Source organism: Poecilia formosa, unplaced genomic scaffold (assembly GCF_000485575.1).
Source record: "Poecilia formosa unplaced genomic scaffold, Poecilia_formosa-5.1.2 Scaffold160, whole genome shotgun sequence".
Lineage (NCBI taxonomy): Eukaryota > Metazoa > Chordata > Actinopteri > Cyprinodontiformes > Poeciliidae > Poecilia > Poecilia formosa.
In genome coordinates, this window is record NW_006800099.1 from 1 (window position 1) to 22,370 (window position 22,370).

Here is a 22,370-nt window from a genome sequence, read left to right on the forward strand (position 1 = left end):
AGAGGGCTGAAAAAGACATTTGCTTTTGATAGTTGAACATTTTTGGGGTAATCCATGTTATGGATATTTTACGAAGCAAGTATAGACGTTTTATAATGAATCAGGATATGCAGTTAAACCAAGTAGATTTTATATATGTTAAAAAATTCAATGTTTTAAAAGCAGCCTAATCAAAAATAATTCAAACTTTTAATACAACAGGTTACTCTGAAGTACTTTTGACAAGTTAAGTGGATTCAAATCACTACCCAAGTCTTAACGGGAGCAGACTACAAAGCATTTCAAAAAGATGTACAGCCATGTTGTTCCGCAGTCATAAAAGTAAAGCTTCTCTTTCCATGTGTTCTCCAATAGTAAACTTCAAGGATCAAAGTCTTTGAAGCCATAAAAGCACTCTTTAATCATAGTTTTAACAATCTCATTTATATATGTAGGTTTAACTGGGCGGTTTGGCGAAGATTCACCCTGAGCGATCTGAACAAACTGAACACCACCTAAGCCGAGATCAGTGTCTAAGTTGAGCGGTGATTTTTTTTTTTAGAAGCGTTGCTGATATGCTGGACTGAAGTCAGGTTAAAATCCTGCTGCGCTGTTTGTCCTCGGCTCATTATTCACTCATAGTAAGCAGAAAGGTGGGTGAGTGTCAGTGCGCCGAGGCGTATCGGGGACTGCAGGAGTAAGTGCATTGCTAATGGGTGGAAACGGCTTGCTTGCGATTCCACTCTGTAGTTGGCCCATTGACACGACATGTTGTGTTGGGTTTTATCACAGTGATTTATTTTGTTTCTTTTTACCCTTAGTCCTGGTTACTAAAAATCAGAGAGCGCCTTTCTGTGTAAAGCCTGTCAATATGCAGTGAAGTAGAGTACTGTGCTGGCTGTTTCTCTTTCTTTCACTTTGTGAATTAATTATTACTTAATTGACCTCTCAACTCTATTTTGACGAGCATCGAGATTGGATTAATTGTGTTGAAGCGATAATTGAATTAATCGTCAACTAATATTGATTAATCGTCGACTGGAGTGTACAGACAAAAAAAAAAAGGTAATTTGCTAAAAATACCATATGTTCAGAGCAGCAATAATCCAAAACTGTACAAAACATACATATACATTTTACATTTAAGATGAAAACACCATTGTCTATAAATATATTTAAGCCAAAACTCCTCAAGTGACGTAGTTTTAGCTTCGTCCGGTTCAAATTTACTGAAGGAATGCTACGTTATTGCATTTTAGGCAATAAACAGTTTTGTTTTGTTTTTTACTTAAAAACGGAATTGAATTGTTTAATTGCATCTTTTAATGCAATATATAAAAAAAGCAAACGAAAAGACTGCAGCACGTGTCGATTGATCGATTAATCGTCAGAATAATCGATTACTAAAATAACGGTTAGCTGCATCCCTAATTTGCTCGTCTTCTGTCTCTTCTCCACAGTTGGACGGCCGTTCAGAGGGAGCCGTGGATTCCAGGGAGAAGCTTCTGGAGTTTTGTTTTGACTACTGCTACTGGTCGGTGGAGTCTGCAGACCCTCACTACGCTTCGCAGGAGGAGGTAAAGACCTTACTCAAAAACTGACTCACCTTACTGATCTCCTTCCAGGATTGCCTCAAATTTTAGCTCCACCCAGCTTCTCATCAATTCTGCTTCACTCTCCCTTTTAAAGACAGACATGGTGATTGCCAAAACATTGTATTAAGGCTAAAACGATTAATGGTGATGAATCGATTATCGAAATAATCATCAACTAATTGAGTAACTGAGTAATAGTTAACTGGACTCAAAAAAAATGTCTATTGCTGAAAGAACAACATACTCAGATCAGTAATTAATCCAAAAATGTACAAAAAATATTTACTTTTTGCATTTAAGATAAGACAAGTATGTTAATGTGGTGAGCCCAAAACCTTCAACAGGCATAGTTTTAGCTTCACCGGGTTCAGATTATGTTAAAGAATTTTCTAATATTTTACAAAAAAGGCTTCAATAAAAAAAAAAAATAGGGAATAATAAATTAATTGATTGCTAATGTAATCGTTAATTGCAGCCGTACATCGTGTACTCTCATATTTTGACGTCCTTTTTCGTGTCCTATTATGGTCGAAGGCCATGTTCCTGCCGATTTAAGCTTTGTCCACATTCTCACATGTCATCTCTGTAAAAAGAGGCACGTAGAAAACCGCCATCCTTGTGGGGAGAAAAATACGAGAAGAAGGGGTGTGTGTTGTGCTGGTTTCACACAGATGGTCACTCGGGGATGTGATATCAGCTCCATCTGTTGCCCAGAAGTCTGTTTGCCTCAGAAGTTGCGTGTCTGGAGTCAGCAGGCTTTTCATGTCCTGGTTGTGATTGGGGCGATTAGGTATCTTCGGACGGCTTTGATTGGAGGGTGTTTCTGGAACCTGAGACGGGGCGGAGATGAAGATAAAGCTCATTCTGTTTCAGGAAATTTCTTTTCCTGAATTTAACTTGTTATTTTTGTTTGTTTGTTTTTTTCACCTAAGCTTTTAGTTGGTACATCTTAAACCAGTGTAGCGAGTTCACTTTGCTTATTCTCCTCTTTGTTCTTTAAGTTTACTCTTCTGCCACACCGTCTCCCCTCATGTCAGAGCTGCCTTTGTACGGCTTTTAGAAAGACATGGCTTCCACTGAGCAGACAGATACAGTCATCTCAGCACTTGTTTCCCTTTTTTCCCCCCCCCCACCATGCTCTGGTTCTGGCTTTATCTTCCTCTGTCTTGTGCAGAAAATGTCCACTCACATTGGCCTGCTTGCCTGAAGGCATTCCTCTGATGACCCTGGGTGGGCGACCGAGCACTCGTGGAGGACAGAGCTGGTGGATTTTAAATCTGACCTCTTTTCCTGCACCAAGAATTGTCTATTTAACAAAGGGCCTTCTGTGCTAGCGTGGCAACATTAGCTGCTAAGAATTCACTGATATTTAAAATTGCATACTTTTCCGTTGCGTGACGTTTGATTAAAAACAGTGAAAAAGGAGAAATGCTGTGCAGAACAAGAAGCATGATTTATCGGGGCATGCTGAAACATTCCTAGTCTCTCCTAATTATTTCAACAGATAAACAGCTTCTAGAAAACGCTTCAGTTGGCAGATTTCATATTTGTAGCTACATTTCCAACAGTGCTCTGTGAACCATTTGATCTCATTGCCCTCTTATAATTTTTTTTTTATTTTTTATTTTTTTTTAGATTTTATTTGCTTCTTTCAGCTTGATGAGTCGATGCTATTTTTGCCAACTCCTGTTGTTTCCCACATGTTTTCTACTGCAGAGAAGGAATGGAAATCATTTCTGTTTTACATTGTATTCCCTTTGGAGGCCGGGACTTTATATGGACCAAGGGGATGCAATGAGATACAGGAGGAACGGGTTCTAAGATCTGGCTTTTCCAGTCTCAAAACAGGCCAGATAGCCCCTCCAGCTCATACGTCCCCGCCTCCAGTAAATACTGTCAAGCGATAGCTTACACCTGTTACTATTTGGGATTTTCATCTGTAGTTCCTTCAGAAAGGAATAGTGGAAACGTGACAAACAGTGCCCCCTTGATTATTTTGCATTTTCATTGTGTTATAGTTATAAACTTCAGTGTAATTTCATTGAGATTTTATGTGACAGACCGACACACGCGCAATAATCTTGTTGAGTTAATGTCTTTTTATATAGCACCGGTTCACAATAACTGCAGGCTTAATGCACTTTGCAAGACAAACAGATCCAATTTGCATTTAAGTAGGCAATTCATTCTAGTCATTTGGGCTGATCCGGATTCAATTACACACGTTCCAATTCAACCATTGTTATAAATGCCAAGTTGTAAAAAGTTAACTACGGAAACACAGCTGATTGCATCGAGTCATTAACTTTGCAACGATTCTCCATACTATGTAGTGACAGTGAGAAGGAAAGACTCCCATTTAACAGGAAGAACCCCGACTCGTGGCAGACTTGGACTTTGAAATGACAAAGATACGAAGAAAAACATTTAATGCAAAGAGTATGACACAAGTGACATGGTAACCACCTAAACATTAATCAGAGAAGCAGCCATGGTAACTCTGGAGAAGCTGCATACATCATCAGCTTGCAACTGGACACCAGGTTGTCTAGCCTTTGTGGTAAGTTGTCAAAAACAAAGATTACAATTGAATCTACATACAAAATACTTTGTGTGGTGAAAATCTAGCATCGCAAAACACCTTGAGCATCATCTTGCAGGGTGTGTTTGTTTAGCAGAGACAGGGAAGCTGGTCAGAGCTGATGGGAAGATGAATTGAGCTAAATATACAATCAAATCCTGAAGGAAAACTTGTTAGATGCTGGGAAAGATTAGAATCTGTGGGGAGAGCTCTGCCTTTCTAGCAGGATAATGCCCGTAAACAAAAAGTGGCTTGCCAGAGTACTAACTCGGTGGGAAGAGGAGGAGGGGACTGAAATACTTTTTGGAACAATATTAAAACTGTTATTGTTTGCATCCGGAAATATTGCGCATGCGCTCAATGCTGGAGGACAAAAAGATTATTCTTTTACAAGCCATCAGTAGCCGCGCCGCCGCCATAGAACTATTCCATTAACTAAATGAAACCTGGAGATGCAGGTGTACATCAGATGTGTTGATCAATTCAATGCAGTGCGCCACAGCCAAGGAAAAAATAATGCAGAAAAAAACATTGAAGAGCAACTCAAAACCACTGACTCGTTGCCCTAGCAACTGCCAACAACGCCACTAAGGATTAAACACCAAAAAGCACCCAGACACGCAAAGAACACAACATTCAGTCCATTACAGTTTTGTGTTTTTAGGCTTGATCTTTATTTTCCGAATATTAATAAGTGATTGCTGTGGTAGATTAGCTACTGCTGCTATTAGCTAATCTAACACAGCAGTGGTTGATTAGCTAATTTAAACACTCTCTCTGCTGATTATCTGTCAATACTGTTTTTTTTTTATTTTGTAACTGAACCAAAACACACCAAATTTCACATTGCATCTGCATGTTAAGGTTGTCAAAGTCAAATGACTGACCCACTTCCCCTTCCCTTGCTATTTTTTTTTTACATACATTTTCCTGACTTTGTTAGCTAGTTGTCGTAGTATTGACAATTGGTAGCAAATCACTGCGTCTCTTTTTTTAAATATATCACACGTACATTTAAGAATTTGCGCCTTATATTGACAACTTAACAGCTAAAAAAAACAGCTAAAATAGTAGTCATCATCAGCGAGCAGCTTTTTGCCCTCCAGCATCGAGATGGGGGGCAGAATCTTGCATGCATGACGTCATGCTGCGAGGGGTCTATGTCAGGTGTAAATATGTTTCAATTTAGTCTCTGATTGCTTTCCTTTTGGGGAATGTTGATGGTAAGGAAGTTTTGCCTGGTGAAGAGAGTCGTTTTTGGATGGGAGTCAAAATCCATAATGGAAACCAGCTGTAGATTCAAAGCAGCACAACAAGTTATGGTTGTTGACTAAATGCGAGCTCTGTTTAGGTTTTTCACGACTTCATAACGAAAACCCCGAGCCCATTTATTGTCCCCAACAACAATATGAGAGAAGGAAATTTCAAGAGAAGAGGAAAAAGGACGGAGAGTGAGTGACATTGTGAATTCGGTAAATGACAGAGGAGGGAAAGAAAGGAGAGGAAATGGACTGGGGGGTGTTCACGTTGCCTGTGCAGCCCCCCCTCCCGCTCTCATTTGCCAAAGTCACAGCTGCCTCGCAAAGTTATTTTTCACAGTTAAATCCCACTGTATAGACATCATTGCTGAGGACTTGGCTTGGAGCGCTTTTTCTTCACTGCCAAATGAAGTCAGTTTGCTGGGGGTTTCCCCCCTCCTCCTCCTCTTCTTCCTCTCTGTCGATACAGAGCAAGATTTGAATTGCTCACGCTGTTTCTAGGTCTGTGTGTCAGTGGTGCAGCTGACTGGAGAAGAATAGTTTTTCTGTGTCCTGAATTAATCCTTCATGCGCGTGCGAGGATCCAGTCCGCCTCTACTCATAGCTGGAGCGAAAGCCAAAAGAATGGTTAAGAGTTGGCCACAAATAGGACAGCAAATAAACCGCAAGCTGTCAACAACGCACAAGACACGCCCCGCAACATTTTCTATTAGCAATGGCAGAGGAGTAAAATGAAGAATAACTCTTCTTGAGAGGAACTCACATCCTGGTGACAGTTCAAGGACATTTCCCGCCAGAAGATACACCAAGTAAAGACAATTTCAGTGCTTTCTTTTGTAAAATCTAGCACCTATGCCTGCAGACTTCTTCTACAAACACCTTTGAAAGAATGCAGCGCTCTCAGGAGCTCAGTGAATTTTAGCATGGTACTGTGATCGGATCCCACCTGTGTAGTAAGTCCAGTTGTCAAATTTTCCAGATGCTAAATATTCCACTAACTGTTTGTATAACAAAGTGGGAGCAATTTTAACTCAGACACACAGCGGCAGACCACCTATGTCAAAGAGAAGGGCCAGTGAACACTGCATAGTTGTCAGAAGTCACCAACTTTCTGCAGAATCAGTAGCTGCTGACAGTGCCGGTTGTAGCTTTCGGTAGCCTTGTGCAAGATGTATTTAGGAGGCTTCTTTTTGTGAATTGGCAACACCTTAGTTTGTTACACTTTCAAAAAAAAAAAAAATAAATAAATAAACATCAACAAAAACAGTTGAGTCTTGAAACTGAAAACTGAAAAAAAAATTGATACAACCAACTTGAAACTAGGTAATAATAAAATATATATTTTAAGTGTTCTTTTCTACATCCATAGAGACAAATATTTTTTTTTGTTAAACAAAATCCTTCATTTGAATTTAGAAAATTAGCACTTACTACCAGATTTTTCTGTAGAGCAAATACCAAAGCGCAATGTCACTTGACACGTTATTGGCTGGCCTCAACCAATAACGTGGCTGGTTGGACTCAACCATTTTTCCCCACTGAAAAATCTTACTACTTTGGCATAGCAACAATTTAATGCTCCCTACTTATCTCATGTAGAAACAGTCTGCCGATGGATTCTTCCTTTACTAATATGACTTTGCACCGTTGCGCAAAGTGCATTAAGGCATGGATGAGCATGGAAAGATATAGTATGGCAGAACTTGACAGATCTGTACAGTGTCAAAAATGTGCTTCTGGAAGAATGTGCCAATATTTCCATAAACACACTCCTTAAACCTTCTGGAAAGTCTTTGGTGTATCTCAGAAGAGGAGCAAAAGAACAGGATGCCACTGAAGTAGGTATGGAAAAAAAACTTTTGGCAATATTGTTTATGTTCAGCCACAAACATTTGCAACATTCTCTAGTTTGCATGTCACTGCGCACACACTATGCCACATGCCGTTTGCTGGAAGTTTCTTCCAATTCAAGTCAAGTTTATTTGCATAGCATCATGAAAACATCATACAGTCACCAATTATGAAACAAGCAATAAACATTACACTTTGTCAAATGCTATCATCAAAAAAAATCATCAAACAGATGTACATCAGATGTGTTGATCAATTTTTCACTTTTTACTACCAGATTCTAACCAGGTGGGTTTTAGCCTTGATTTAAAGGGACTCAGTGTTTCAGCTGGTTTGCAGTTTTCTGGAACTTTGTTAGGGGAGCATAGAACCTGAATTCTGCTTCCCCATGATTGGTTCTGATTCTGTTGATGCAGAGTAGACTAAAACCAGAAGGCCACACACGCACGCACGCACGCACGCACGCATGCACACACACACACACACACACACACACACACACCTTCAGATTTGTATTTGTTAAAAAATGTAAAACTATTCTTATCCTCTCGCATATTTATCATGTGCAACTTTATGCTGCTAATTTACATTAACTCTCAAAAACACTTTGAAACTGGGGGTTGTAATGCCACAAAGTGGGACTGCATCCAAAAAGCGTGAATATACATTTCCAAATATGTATTATTATTCATTATAATAGCAATAATATTATTCAACCCTGACTTAAGCTCTGGAATTCTTTCCATAGTTTTCTTCCCTTATATGGTTTATAACAATCCTCAAAGTTTAATTATCCAGCCCAGATTCTATCAGGAACGCCAGTATTTCCCCAATTTATTCCACACTGGGGAAACCTGTCAGAAAGCTGTACCCTATGGAGATCCCACAAGGCTCTCATCAGTCTAAAGCCTGGAGAAGTCATTGCCAGCTTGTATAAAGAGTCTGATACGTAACTCAACTTTACAGTGCTTCACTTTGGCCCCTTCAACAGGAACTGGGGGGAGGGAGTAATAAATCTCCTCAACTGTCTCCAGATATACTTCTGTTTGTCTTTAATCTCACTATATTTTTGAAGTCTTTTCTGTAAAGAGGAATACCTTCATTCTTTATTTCCTTTCACTTCTTGATTATTGCTGTCTGTTCTTCTGTTCATTTGGAAACAGACCGTCCTGTGATGAGATGCCTCTCCGTTTGGCCAGCACATCTCTCCCTGCTCCCTCTCCCACAGCCCCGTTGCTCTTCCATGCTAATTTGACCTACAAATTCTGTCCAAGTGTGACAAACGATAGCATTGTTGAACTCTGGCCAAACAGCTTCCTGCCTGTCTCCTCTGGCTGTATGCGATTTTCGTCTCTCCTGTCCTCATTGTCTTCAGGTTTTTAGCTTCGTTTCCGCCCCCACTCCTCTCTAATTCTAGAACTTGGATTCCTCACAGGAAGGACACGGATCTCCTGTGACATTTTTTTTTTTCTGTGTCTAAACAAAGGCATTTAGTTTTGCTCTGGACCCAGCTGTTGTGTTTGTGTAACCCAGTTGGATAGCGTGGGACAAGAACCGAGAGACCCTCGCCTCTGCTGCAGCTGTCCACTCTTGGACACAGACAGCAACATTTTTAATAGTATTCAGTTTGACTTGTATGGCGTGTTACGCCGGATTTTACATCCAGCCTCTTGTTTTTGCATTTGTGCTCTCCTACTGAAATTTGTCGAGAGAAGATTAATCTTGGTAGTTATGGAGCCAGGTTTTTGTCACTTCTGCTCCAACCCTGACTTAAGCTCTGAACATTTCGGGTTTTAATTATGATAGAACGTTTCGACTCACTGGCCTTTCGCCATCACCCCCTGACAACATCTTAAACACACACACCAGCTAAATACTTTTCCATTCAGTTTAGCGTAAAACAGGCCTCGTAAAAAGAGACCAGCAGTTGGCATTTAGTACAGCAGTGATTACAGGAGCTGCCTCTTTAAAAAATCATTACACTATTACTTTACCTCTAATAACCATCTTCTTGTGTATGTATGCTGAGATTTCCACTCCTTTCCAACGTTTATCAAACTCTTAATTGCTCTTAAGCACTCTTTCTTCATGCTGATTGGTCAGAAGCTGAGCTCAGTTTTGTTGTTCCCATGGTTTAAAACTAAAGCTGAACACTGTACTCGTTATAGCCTGGATCTCTGGGAGAAACGCCAGTCTTGTTTTAGAACCGTTGTTTTTCTCAGAAAACCCTGATCCAGCTCAGTTGGACATTTGCAAACTTTTGGAGTCTAATGCCTTATTTTGATTATAATAAGCTAGCATTCTCTTTACAACTTAAGGCTGGCAGTGACTTTTTAAAATGTATTTACTGACATGTTGTGAAACTGAGTGTCAGTAGATTCATGAGGACACTGGTCTTTTTGGTCTCATCTGATCATCTGTTACGCTTGCTGTATGCTTCTTCGTGGTAAATGGACTGAGCTTGTCAGACCAACCAGTGGAGCCACGTGAAGGGTGCTTTCATACCTGATAGTCCAGTAGACTTAGTTTGATTGGGGACCAGAATTGCAACATTTGTTGCATCTCGGCTGTTGCGGTTCGCTTTCACACTCCACTTTGTGAAACGATCCAAACCATTTGAAAAACCTGTTCCCCCTTCTTGCCCATGGTGGCGCTGCACCAAGAAGCACTGAAGGACATGACAAGAAAACCTCTGAAGAAGACCCTGAGCCGCGACTTCCTTCTTCACAAAATATGAACAAAAATCAAATTTTAGCGGTTGTTGGATTCCTTTTTTGTCTTTGGTTAAAGACCACAAGGGATCTCTTCCGCTAGACTACACTAGCATTTGTTTTGGATGTATTTACCCAGAAAGCCCTGCGCTGTAGACCGCTCTTGCTTCAGGACTGGTCTCCAATTCCATAAGGAGCAGATTTGTGGAATTTCCAGATAATGATTGTATGTCTGTCTTATCAAATTTTCCCTTCCCACTGTCTCTTGTCCATCTTGTTCAGAGTTGTCAACTTCTTGCTGTTTCTTTGACTAATGCTATCCTAGCAGTTAGGTTACCTAAAGGCTTTCTCTTTCAGGCTTTTACCAGAGAGCCATGTTTCGTCCCTACATTCTCTCCTAACCACTCATACATTTCCTACATAATAAGGAAATCTGTGGTCTCCTGTTCCTTTCATTCATTGCAAGACTATGATTTTTTTTTTTTTTACTCAGAAAAGGAAGCAAAAGTTTGAGGCTTTTGTTTTTGTCTTCCAGGTTTTTTCCGCTTAAGCTCTTAACTGGCTGAACATACACACATGCAAAGAAAGGCACTCGTGTGCAGTGGTCCAGCGACGAGAACAGCCTTGCTGAGCATGAATGTGTTTAGTCTGTCCCGTGTGTTGTTTTCGGAACTCCGACTGGCCAGCTCTCTTTCCGTGGCTCCGGCCCAATGACTTTATCTCCAGGCTCTTTCCCCTGCTTCGTTTCGAGTCTGGAGCACATTTCAGTACCCAGAATGCAGCTTGCTTCTTACCTCACCTGCTTTGTTGGTCCAAAAATATCCCCCAGTGTTGCAGGGGTATTTCAAACTTTGAAAGTAGGTTGTGACAGAAGGCTATTGTATCCAAGTTAGACAAAGTACTCAAGCACAAATTACAGTTTGATTGTAATGTGTTGTGACAGCAATGATAAACAATAGTATTGTTTTTAATGTTGCATGACTTTTCTTGTCTAGACACACTCGTGGACTCTGAATTATTTCCCTTCAGGATTCTGAGATTACTTTAAAGTTTTTTTTTCTTCAGTGTTTTTCTCACTTAAAGTAAAACAGAAATGCTAATTATGGTGAAAAACTATCGGAATTGTGTTCAGCAGGTTAGGATTGTTTCAGATCTAAAGGAGCGGGTAGTTAAAGGAAACGTCCGTGTCTTTGTGAAGAGCCAGAGGGGATCCTCGGTATTGTTGTGGCGCCTATAGAGTGAGTTTAAAGGGTCAACTTTAACAAGAGCTGTATTGATTCTGTTTCTGAGTGAGGAGAGAGTCTGTGTCTGTTTTGAAACGCAGAATGAAGACAAGACAGGAAAGTGCTTAAAACCACCATTCAGTCAAGAGGTGGGAGGTAAAAAGAGTTGACGTTTATTGTCAAGGTTTCCATTATTGAACCACAGTTAAATGATATGCTTTGACGTCACACTTTTATGTGACTAGATTTAGATGTTTTCCATAAAGTATGTTGTTTTAACATTATAAGATCTACATTTTTACCCATGTGTATACAAAAATTTAAGTTCCTGTTGTGCTTTGGGAAACTGGTTGTTATAAAGATGCATTGATCAGTCACCCACAACCTTTCCTTCAGTTGGGACTGATCACCGATCGGCACGTCATACACATCAAATTTCCCTGTTTAGTAAATGCATTGAAACGAATAAATTCCACCATTTTCACCCTGCCCACCTCATTCATACTGCTCCAGGATTGATTACGTTAGTAAGCTGCATTTTGATAGCTGCTTCAAAGCGGTTTGATTTGGTATATAGTGAGCAGTATTCTTAAAAATCACTGGTTAGCAGTTTAGCTAAATGTTTTTGTCTGTTACAATAACCACACATCTATTATGTTGTTTTAAAGCGTGGACGATAAGCTTATTTATTTCATTTTGTCAAAGATTAACCTTCGGGTTCAGCTGGCGTTAAAGATGAATATCTCCTGCGGTCCGTGGATTATTGTCCATCGGCAATCTGACAGTAACCAAAACAACACAAATGTGGCTTAATAATCTATCCTCAACGTGGCCACCAGACGCCCTGCAAGCGTACTGCTCTTCTTACGAGTAAAGTAAAACTTAGAGATGGATGAAAATCCTCCACCCATTTGTGCTTGGGTTCTGACAGTTCACCGTCATCTAAAAAAGATCAGCAGATCTGCTTACTCCAAATCAGATATGATTTTAGGTTTCACAAGCAACGAATGACATATTTATGTCATCTTACTATTGGTAGGAATTTATTAGTGCATAAAATTTAGGTCTTTCAGTTCCTGACCCCATTCCTGGCACTATGACAGAAAATTACCACATAAAAAATGGGCATATACACATAGAGATTTAAAAGTGTAGAAAAAGGCAGATTGATATTGAGTTATGTTTTTACCTTTGTCATAGTCTGTGCTGTAGTTGAGGTGTCCAGGCAGATAAATTAGTTTTTTGCTCGTATTTTTTTCCGGAAAAGATCATTTGTTTCCATAAAAATGCCAGAATCTAAATTGTCAACAGGTTTCAGGCAATGCATCAAGATCCAGGATAAAAGATGGATAAAATGCATCAACAAAAACAGCTTGTGCTTTTTCCTTATTTTAGTTGGGAACAATCAGCTAAATGCTTTGTAATGTTGTAGCTCCTTCATTTTCTGTTGGCTTTAAAGTTACTACCCAAAACACATTTTTCTTGTTTTTTTTTTTTTCCTAGTCCCTTGGTGGGAAAAATGGAATCAATCAAAATCAGAGCTAGCAACAAAATCGGTATCAGCCAGGAAAAGCCTGAATGTTACTTTTAACTCATTTCATCTAATAACAGGCTTTTGAGTAGTTTAAAACTAATTTAAAATAATCAAACTAATGTCAAGAAAAGGACATTTTGACTCTCTTGGTGTTTTTACAACATCTCTCAGTCAGATCCTACTTAAGCTTCTCACGTCTCCTGAGACTGGATGATGGTCACATTATAAAGCACTTCTTATTGCAAATATACCCGTGTTTAAATTTATGAGCTTGTTGGAGCTTTGAGAGCTTTCCTACTTTCCCCTACATGTGCGCCCATTTCTCCTTGTCCAGGTTCCAGTCTTGAGCCTGGGGCCAGGAAAGGGGACCCCTCACTGATCCCAGGGTGTGTTACGGTTCAGAGGTAGAACGCTCTGTGTGTGTAGATCAGGTTGCCACTCCCTTAGGCATGTGTTGCCTTTGGATTGTGTTTTCAATTGAGAACACATTCCTTTGGGAAATGGTTATATGTATAATTTTTCATTTATGTATTTTTTTTGTTTGTTTTTAATTGTAACTGCCAAACGCTTCACATGTATCTTCACATTTGCACAAACAACTGCAAGAGAGGGAGACGCAGACGGTCCGCAGCGTTCATCTGATTTTCGATTGTGTTTTTTGATGAGATTTTTTGTTGAGATGGACCTCTGGGTGATCGCTTTTTGCAGATTGTACCATGGTTTTCAAGAAATATGGTTGATGTATGTGTCAGTCTAAAGTGGCGATGGTTCGGTTTTGCCTCTGAAGCTCAGAGAAGAAGAAAAGAAAACAAAAGGCCTCAGTTGATTGTTTTTACTGGGCCTTTTTCTGGGATCCCCAGAACTATGCTTTGTGAGCTTGTTTATTCTCCTGACCCAAGCATTTTTCAGCTTTTTGGCCATCACGTTTTCTTCAAATGCACATTCTGGGAAGTTGTTTACGCAGGGCATTAGCTGACCTCCTTGCTCCTTGCACAAACACTTCATCAGGAAGCAACAGTACCTCCCCATGACTGGCCTGATGCCACTGCACTGTGATCAGAAAACCTTGGTGTAGGAGCTGCACTCTTGTAAAAACACAATGCGTTTCAAACCAAGGGCATTTGCTGTAACGCTATAAACTCTTCAACACTCCACAAGATCTCAAGCATTTTTTTTTCATTACTAAAAGAAACTTTCATGTATGCTCCCAGCAATCTTACTTTTTTCCCCTACACTGTTTTTGTTACCATTCAACACTCTCCTGAATCATCTAATCCTCTGTCTGTACAGTGCTCTAGTTGTCTTATGTGTTTGTGATTCAAGCAGTGCTTCCAAATCTCCACAGGTCTTCCAGGATCTGGGTGTGTCGGTGCTGGCCGGAGCATCTGAGGGCTACAATGTGTGCTTGTTTGCTTACGGCCAAACGGGATCAGGAAAGACGTACACCATGATGGGCACACCGGTGAGGACTATGCTATAAACTTTGCATCGTGATAAGAATAATTGTTGTGCTTTAATAATACGAGAAGACAAGTTCCATAAAACATTTTCTTCTGTGGAGAAAATGACTAATTTGTTTGTCCATCCATCCATCATTCTCTTTGTCTTACAGGAGTCCATTGGACTGACGCCTCGCATTTGTCAGGTAGGACATATCGCTTTTGCAGGCGGTTAATTTTCCTTTTGAATTTGCGGTGGTTATTGGTGTTGGGTCATTTCTAGCTCTTATCTCCTTTACAGGGCTTGTTTTGTCCTGAAGACTCTTTCTCTGATGGCCAAAACTCAAGCAGAGTGGAAATCAGGTGGGTCAGGGGGGTACTTTGGTCTTTGAAATTAAACTTGCCGACAAAAACTCAAGAAACGGGAGAGGAATCTTGCATGCAGTCGTCTGACTGGAAGTCATGATTAAAAGACACACACACACACACATGATGTCTTGTAAATACATCAGAGAACATTTGACAGAGTATGAAATGGGTCACATCTTGTTTTTGGATGAAATCAGATGGCGCTATCATCCAACTCCTTGCATGTCAGTGTACTATGTTTGAAAAATTACTACTCAACGGTAGACCTGCAGCTGAAGTAACTCTGTTGTAGCATAGATCAAATGCGCATCATCAAAGTATCCATCTCTGACGATGTTTTGAATCTGATGTTTATCTTCCATTCTGCAGCTTTTTGGAGATCTACAATGAGCGTGTAAGAGATCTGCTGAGAGGAGAGCAGAAGAAGAGGACGTCCCTTAGAGTCAGAGAACATCCTGAGAAGGGGCCATATGTTGAAGGTTTTTTCTTTTTTTTACCCTTTTAATATATTAAATGTTTCACAGCAAGGGTTTAAGGTGTACTTCCTAAGGATAAGGTTTTAAGAGTCTTTGCTATTTTAGCCAGACATGGATTTATATAGAGATGCTTAACTCCTTCACCTCTCACTGCTCCAAAACCGAGGGATCTCTTATTTATTCTTGGACTCAAATATTCCTACTCGGTGCATACTCCTATGGTAAAAACTCAAGGTACCGTATAGTCGTTCATAATTGATGTAGCTGTATTTCAGCTGCTACATTTCTGCAGGAGCTAAGGTGATTTTGAGAGAAAAATGAATGAGTATTTTGAGAAAGGCTTTTGCCTGTAAATTTGAACTATAAAACTGTAATCATAAGGAAGAATTTGGTTTCTGAGATATATTAAAGACAAATTTCAGAGGCATAATTCCTAAAATATTGCATCGATTCGTCACAGTTTGTTCTTGCTCTGGTTCTACATCTGTTTATTTTCCAAACCGTGCAACTGCTTGTGTTTAAAGCCCCGCATCCACTCATTGTTTGCATCAGGAGAAATCCCAGTGGTCCACAGGAAGTGATGTCATTTCCTTCTACTTCCAAGCAAACCCCTTCATCACACATGAAGACACACACACTTCACTTAGCAAATTTTTACCTAAATTTGAGAATATTTGCCTAAATCTCAAATTGATGGTCCAAATTTTACCGTCAGTCTTTTTGTTTTTAAGTTGATTTTGTAGTTTCGATTCTGTAATAGGATTCAGATTAATAATCTATAACAGACAGACATTTTTATGAGTTGAGAAATTTAAACCCATGTAAAAAACAAAATTATTAAGCAAGAATTACCTTGTTGTTGGTGGAACCATTCACAGGGAGTTTCTCAATAAAACGTTCAATTGGATTACTTTCCATTGTGGAAAAACATGATTAAATAGTAAATCTTCAATGTTTTTTCTGTCTCGTTAAAATCAGACCTTTCACAGCACATGGTCACTGACTGCAAACAGGCCATCGACCTCCTGGAGGAAGGCATCGCTAACCGCATGACGGCAGCAACCCACAACCACGACACCAGCAGCAGATCGCATGCCATCTTTACTATTCAGTACACACAGGTGGTCACGTTTCACAGCTTCTGTAAAGTGTTCTTAGTTAACAAATGCAACATATAAGAAGTGATAATTGTACAGTTTTGCCAGCTTAGTGCTTACAGATTGTCTCTCCTTCCACAGGCAATACTAGAAAACAACCTGCCTTCTGAAACGGTCAGCAAGATTAACCTGGTGGACTTGGCTGGAAGGTGAAAGTGGTTTTGATGTTTTTTTTCTTTCCCCCTCTTGTGAAATCGTTCCTAAAAGTGCCCCCTGGTGGATATTAGCTGCAGCCCTCAGATTTTTCTTCAATGAAGGACGGCATTAATCTCCATTAATGCTTATATTGTGTCTGACAGTGAGAGAGCAGACCCCCAGTACTGCCGGGACAGACTGACAGAGGGCTCCAACATCAACAAGTCACTGGTCACTTTGGGCATTGTCATTTCTGCTCTGGGTAAATAAAGTCAGACGTTCCTCACAGATCAGAATATATAGCGCATTTTACATTTTTAAATGTAAAAACTTCAATGTATTTTATTGGGATTTTATGTAAAAGAATATTATGTAATAAAATACACAAAAGGAATCATTGCATATTGTTTTTAACATGTATTATGTGTAAAAAGTCGAGTCACTTTGTACCCTTTCCTTCCCCATTTGTTGTAATTGTTTTTATGAATCGGTATTAAATCATTTCCCATTTCCTTCTACCTCATGGTTACACCTTGTGTTCGTACAAACAAAGAAATTCTCAATAGATCCATTGAAGCTTTTGTTTGTGAGAACTTTTGGAAGGCACTCCAGCATGTGTTTTTATTTGGATCAAACAGACCTCATGTTTTACACGTTCCTGTATTTTTTTTTTGTTTTGTTTTTTTTTACACTCTTTTCACGCCCTTCCACCTCTTTACCTCGACTGCCACAGCCCAGAACTCCCAGATGTCGAGCAGCTGTCAGAGCATCAACAGCGTGGCCTCTGAGGGTGACAGCAGCACATTGGGCAGTCACAGCAGCTCACTGTCTGGCGGAGCCGGAGGTGGAAGAAGGCTCTGCTTCATTCCCTACAGAGACTCGGTCCTGACTTGGCTGCTAAAAGACAGTCTGGGCGGCAACTCCAAGACAATTATGATCGCAAGTAAGTATTGCTTTTCAGATTGGAGCCAAACGATTGTTGTTTACATGCACGCGCTGAAGCAATATGTCAACTATTAATCGGAAACACTGCCGTTTTTGGTGCGTTGATAGAAATATTGTTCTTAATTCATATCAGACGTTTTTATTCTGGTGCTTTTGTGCATGTCACTGTGTTGCAGCGGTGTCGCCCTCTGCTAACAGCTACAACGAGACCCTCAGCACCCTGCGCTACGCTGCGCATGCCAGGAACATTGTCAACAAGCCTCGTGTTAATGAGGTGAGTGGCTCTTCAGGTTCTTGAAAGTAAATTGAAATAATATAAGGCATTTTTCTTGGATTGTTTTGACATGTTTTATTTCTGTTTAACTTCTTAGGTTTTATTATTTTATTTTTTTAACCATTTTTGCTCGAGTAATACCCTATTTTACATTTCATTAGTTTTTATTTATTTTCATAAATGTTTCATTCATTTTAAAAATATTTTTAAATGAATTTTTAAACAATTAATTGTGAGTGATCGATTATTGAAGTAATCATGAACTATTTCAGTAATCTATCGATCGTTATTTGGAGCACACAGACTCAAAAAAAGCTATTTGCTAAAATAAAAAAAAAGAGGAACCAGCATATCTAGAGCAAAAATTAAGCCAAAATTGTACTGATAGTGTTGAATACATTTAATGTGAGATCAGAAGCTTTGATCAGGTTTTCGTTTAGCTTTAACCCTTTGTGCAGGATCCAAATGTGCGGCTCATCCGGGAGCTGAGAGAGGAGATCGACAGGTTGAAGAGCATGCTGCTCAGCTTTGAGTTGGTATGGTAATGTTTTACTGTTCAAGCATTTCAGATGCTGCGGTGCGTCTTGATGCATGTATAATTTTTTTAAACTGTGCAATATGTTGACTGATTATTTCTTTTGCCCTATAAATGGACAGCAGCGTAATCCCAGCCCGTCTCTGAGTGATGAGAGAGACGGGAACCTTTCGGAAATGGTGCTACAGAACGAGCTAAAGGTACCGGAGAAAGAAACAAGATCCCAAACATCCACTTCTTTCTCAAATCGCACTTTTATGCTGTTCCTCGAGTCGCTCCAACAGTTCATTTGTTCCTCCGTGCAGGTGGAGCAGCTAACAAAGGACTGGTCGGAGAGCTGGAGAGACAAGAAGGAGCTGCTGGAGCGGTACAGTGTGGACATCAACAGAGACCGGGCCGGTTTCCTCATCAACTCCCTTCAGCCCCACCTGGTTTCTCTGGATAGAGATGTCCTCAGTACTGGGATTGTGTTTTATCACCTCAGGGTATGAGAATCCTTAAAAAAAAAAAAAAAGATTAAATCTGCAGCACTCTTGTGTAAATCATTCGAGAACAGTCAGTTTTTTTATTTTGTGAAATCAGATTTGTTTTTAGATTAGTTTTGGCAGTAGTTTATACTGTGGTAAAAAAGTGTTTATGGCCTTGTTTACGTTTCTGATAATCTTTTATCCTCCTGTCTCACATTTTTTAAACCCTAGAGATGTACATCTATCACACATTGTTAGAAAAATACACGGCAGGATGCTTAAATCAAGCGCTTCCTTTAGACTTGCTCTACTTTTTTCAGCATCTTTGTCAGCTTCCCTGACTCCAACCTTTTCCTTCTTTTTATCTAGATTCCTCTTCTCCTCCTCACACTATTTGTCTCTGCTTTAAACAAACCCCTCTTGACTAAAGGTGTGTTGTGTTGCCTTCCCTCTGTCCTGTCAGTTCCCCCCACCCCTCTTCAGCGTATGTCAGTGTCTCTCTGCTGCCGTTCACAAAGCGTGATCGGATCAAACGCCGTTAGCTCTCCGACGGGAACTCGGAGGAGCCTAAACTGTCCCGATTCTGACATTGACAGGGATATCCTCAGGCTTGACGATTACACCGTTTCACACATGTGACCACTTGGGACTTGCGTGGTCCTGAAATCATATAAGAAAATCTTGATACTCTTTCGATAACACAAAAGAGTAAACAATGTTTTTTTCTTTTTTACTTGTCAGGTTTAGTTTAAAGATTAGAATAGAATGTAGTTATTTTTGTACGTCGCTGTTAACTGTTGGAGTGAGTTATCGTAGCGCCCCCTCCCTATGCCTCTCCCCTTTACCTGCAGGGCTTTGTCTGTTTCCTTTTCTTTCGAAAGTGTTGGTGCAACTTTGTGCCAAAACATTCACATTTTGAGTCAAACTGCACTCAGAATCCCTTCCAGCACAGTGAATCTTGAATGTTTTTTATTGAGACTTTAAGTCGACAAAGTTGTACATAAGAGTGAAATGGAAGGAAAATTATGCATGATTTTTGATTTGTTTTACAAATGAAAGTAAGAAAATTTGTTGGTATTTACACCCGATGCCTTTCTAGTAACCCTAATATCTCAAAATAAAATCCAGCGGAACTTTAGAAGTTACCTATTTCTAAAATTGATTATGTGGAATTTAATTAACTTCAAAGTTAGGTTAGGTTATCAAACTGATTCAGATCAGACAAATACAGCTTACATGTAAAATGCTAGGCTTTCAGAAAAACATGTCATAAAATAATAAGGGTGGGCGATTTTTACCAAAACATGCACTGTTGGAGAAAAATGGTTTAATTCAGAAAAAGAATGCATTTATTTTATTCAGTATTGTCTTCATTTGTGTAGTTTTTGTTATTACAACTGATCCTTTTGCACTTTTTCATTTATTATAGGAGGGAATTACCCGCATTGGACCTCATGAGCAGTGTGAAGAACCACATATAGGTAAAAAATACATATATTTTTTTCTTAAGTTGTAAATTCATTCTTGTGAAAGGTAACTGCTACATAATAGAGTGGGTCATGTAAAGTTAAATAATCTTTTAGTCACTTTTTATGATTTTAAATGTGCATTTATGTTGAACGTTGCATCTGTAGAGCGTCGACACATCTTTCTATATCAGCATGTGTGAAGCCGTCTCTGAATCCTGTTTGTAGTCGTTCAGGGCAGTTCCCGCTGCGAGATTGAAAACCACGGGGGTGTGGTAACGCTGCGACCGCTGCCGGGTTGCGTCTGCCTGCTCAACGACAGAGAGGTCACCGAGCCCTGCAGACTGGCTCAAGGTCAGTCGTGGTCGTCAATAAAACCGCTGGGTAATAACGTCTGTGTCCACGCTGGACGACGATTCGGAAAAATCAACAGAGTCGGATATCTTGGACTCGTGACTGCAGTTAATCTCAAGATGTCGTGTAATTTAAAATTGTACCTGTTGAGGAAGGAGCAGGCAAACACTCAAAAGCAGCAGCAAATGCGCACATCTGTGTCCTGAACTTTGCAATGAGCTGAGCGCAGCATGTTACAAAGAATACCTCTCTGCACCTCCAGGGACCGTGATTACGTTGGGAGGAGCGCATAAATTCCGCTTCAACCACCCGGCAGAGGCAGCCGTCCTTCGGGAGCGAAGACGGGTAGGTACCTGCTCACCTAAATTAGCATTTAATCCACCGTGATCTGCATAAACGTTACGTTTTTGGGTGATTAAAAAGTGTTTTAAAGTAAACCTGCTTTTTTTATTTTGCCGTTTTCAGGTTAGTGAAGGTGGTTCGACGTGCAGCTATGTTGACTTTTGCTCCGTGACTCCTGATGACGAGTAAGTACCGTCCTCAAGCACAAGGAAAAACTCAGAACAAGAGCAATTACATCTCACGTTATTCATCACTCACATGAGTGTGTGGGTGTATGTGTGTGTGGAGTGCAGTCGGACCTCTTTGCAGCTCTCTGATTATAAACATTTACTAGGAGTTAAGAGTTATAACAACATCCAGGCAGTGCTTCATGCTGCTGTTGGTGGTGGTTTCAAACATATCAAACTGTCCCCGGTTGCTGTTTACAGTTCAGCATCGGGGCGTTGCTTAGTTACTGCTGACGACTGCTTTTGTTTGAAACCTCCCTGCACAACCAACAAATCATAATGTAGTCTTGTTATCAAGTGATCCACGGATGAAGTTGAGATGCTTTTTTTTTCATTGCTTCGTTATTTCACGGGACTCACTCATTCCGTGAGTCCCGCTTCTGTTTTTCCAGTGTCAAAGAACTGAACCTGGATTCCACTGAGGAGCTTGCAGTCAGACGGCGCGTGGAGGAGCAGAAGCGCTATGTGGAGAGTTTGCGGCAGGAGATTCAGGCGGACCAGAGAAGGGCCGACGGAGAGCTGGACAGGGAGCAGGCCCAGCTCCGGCAGCAGTACTCTGACAGTAGGTTTTCTCTCTTATTAAATGTTCCTGTAAGTTTCAGTTTCAAAAGTCAAAATTAAATTGGAAATACGTCGCAATCAAAATTTTTGCACCTTTTTTATACAATGCCTTGAAGACGCATCCATACCCTTGAACTTTTCCACATTTGGTCATTAAAACCACAAATCTGCCTTTATTTCAGTGGGATTTAATGTGATGTTTGCATTGTATAGCTGTAAAGTGGAAGAAAAATGAAAGGTGGTAACATTTTCAAAGGAGTCACAGCTGAAAGCTTTATTGATTACATTAGGTCTACAGACACATTAGATAAAATAGGATATACAAAGTACATTTTGAAAATAGCCTAGTTTGTAGTGCATATCAGCATTGTTTTTTTCTCTTTTCACAACAGTGCATCAGTGGATTTTGCATGAGAAACTCCTCCTGAAAACAGTGGAGGAGAGAGTCAAGCAAGACTCTGGTGTCCAAACCGACCCCCTCCCCGCTCCTCTTCTGGAGAAACTTACAAGTCGGGTGTTCATCAGTCAGAAAAATATCATCGTTGAATATCCTTGCAAGGCAGTGAGGGCCAGGAAGAAAACCGTGCAGGATGAGCTGTTGAAGCATCACGCCCTCCGCTGCGCCGAGGGTCGCATCCGTCGGAAAAAGCTACACTGCCAGCTGCAGAAAATCGCCAACAAACGCCACCTGCTGGACGCTAAGAGAGAGTTGCAGCAGCTGGAAAGTAAACTTCCTCCTGGACCAAACGGCCGACAGCCTCTAGAGATGGGATCACCTTCAAAGCTGGAAGAACAATCCTTTGCATCACGAAGACACTCGTTTTCAGATCTATTGTCTCGGCTCTACCCGCAGCGTACACCTGTCTTCAGGTAAGTGTGTTGACTTTTTG

General features: G+C 40.3%; 1 protein-coding gene across 1 annotated transcript in view; it reads left to right on the top strand.

Moving 5' to 3' along the window:
* Window positions 1–1,439: 1,439 nt before the first annotated feature.
* Window positions 1,440–22,370, top strand: part of stard9 (StAR-related lipid transfer (START) domain containing 9) — a gene marked incomplete at its 5' end in the record, with an annotated part of 34,635 nt that continues 13,704 nt past the window's right edge. Inside the window, 19 exons of the mRNA XM_016677674.1 lie at window positions 1,440–1,556; window positions 14,079–14,195; window positions 14,346–14,378; window positions 14,474–14,535; window positions 14,911–15,020; window positions 15,996–16,138; window positions 16,256–16,323; window positions 16,474–16,571; window positions 17,043–17,252; window positions 17,431–17,528; window positions 17,987–18,064; window positions 18,186–18,263; window positions 18,369–18,548; window positions 19,960–20,011; window positions 20,225–20,350; window positions 20,613–20,695; window positions 20,816–20,877; window positions 21,312–21,481; window positions 21,873–22,350. Of these exons, the coding sequence (XP_016533160.1) occupies window positions 1,440–1,556; window positions 14,079–14,195; window positions 14,346–14,378; window positions 14,474–14,535; window positions 14,911–15,020; window positions 15,996–16,138; window positions 16,256–16,323; window positions 16,474–16,571; window positions 17,043–17,252; window positions 17,431–17,528; window positions 17,987–18,064; window positions 18,186–18,263; window positions 18,369–18,548; window positions 19,960–20,011; window positions 20,225–20,350; window positions 20,613–20,695; window positions 20,816–20,877; window positions 21,312–21,481; window positions 21,873–22,350 (2,363 nt within the window). The remainder of the gene's footprint in view (window positions 1,557–14,078; window positions 14,196–14,345; window positions 14,379–14,473; window positions 14,536–14,910; window positions 15,021–15,995; window positions 16,139–16,255; window positions 16,324–16,473; window positions 16,572–17,042; window positions 17,253–17,430; window positions 17,529–17,986; window positions 18,065–18,185; window positions 18,264–18,368; window positions 18,549–19,959; window positions 20,012–20,224; window positions 20,351–20,612; window positions 20,696–20,815; window positions 20,878–21,311; window positions 21,482–21,872; window positions 22,351–22,370) is intronic.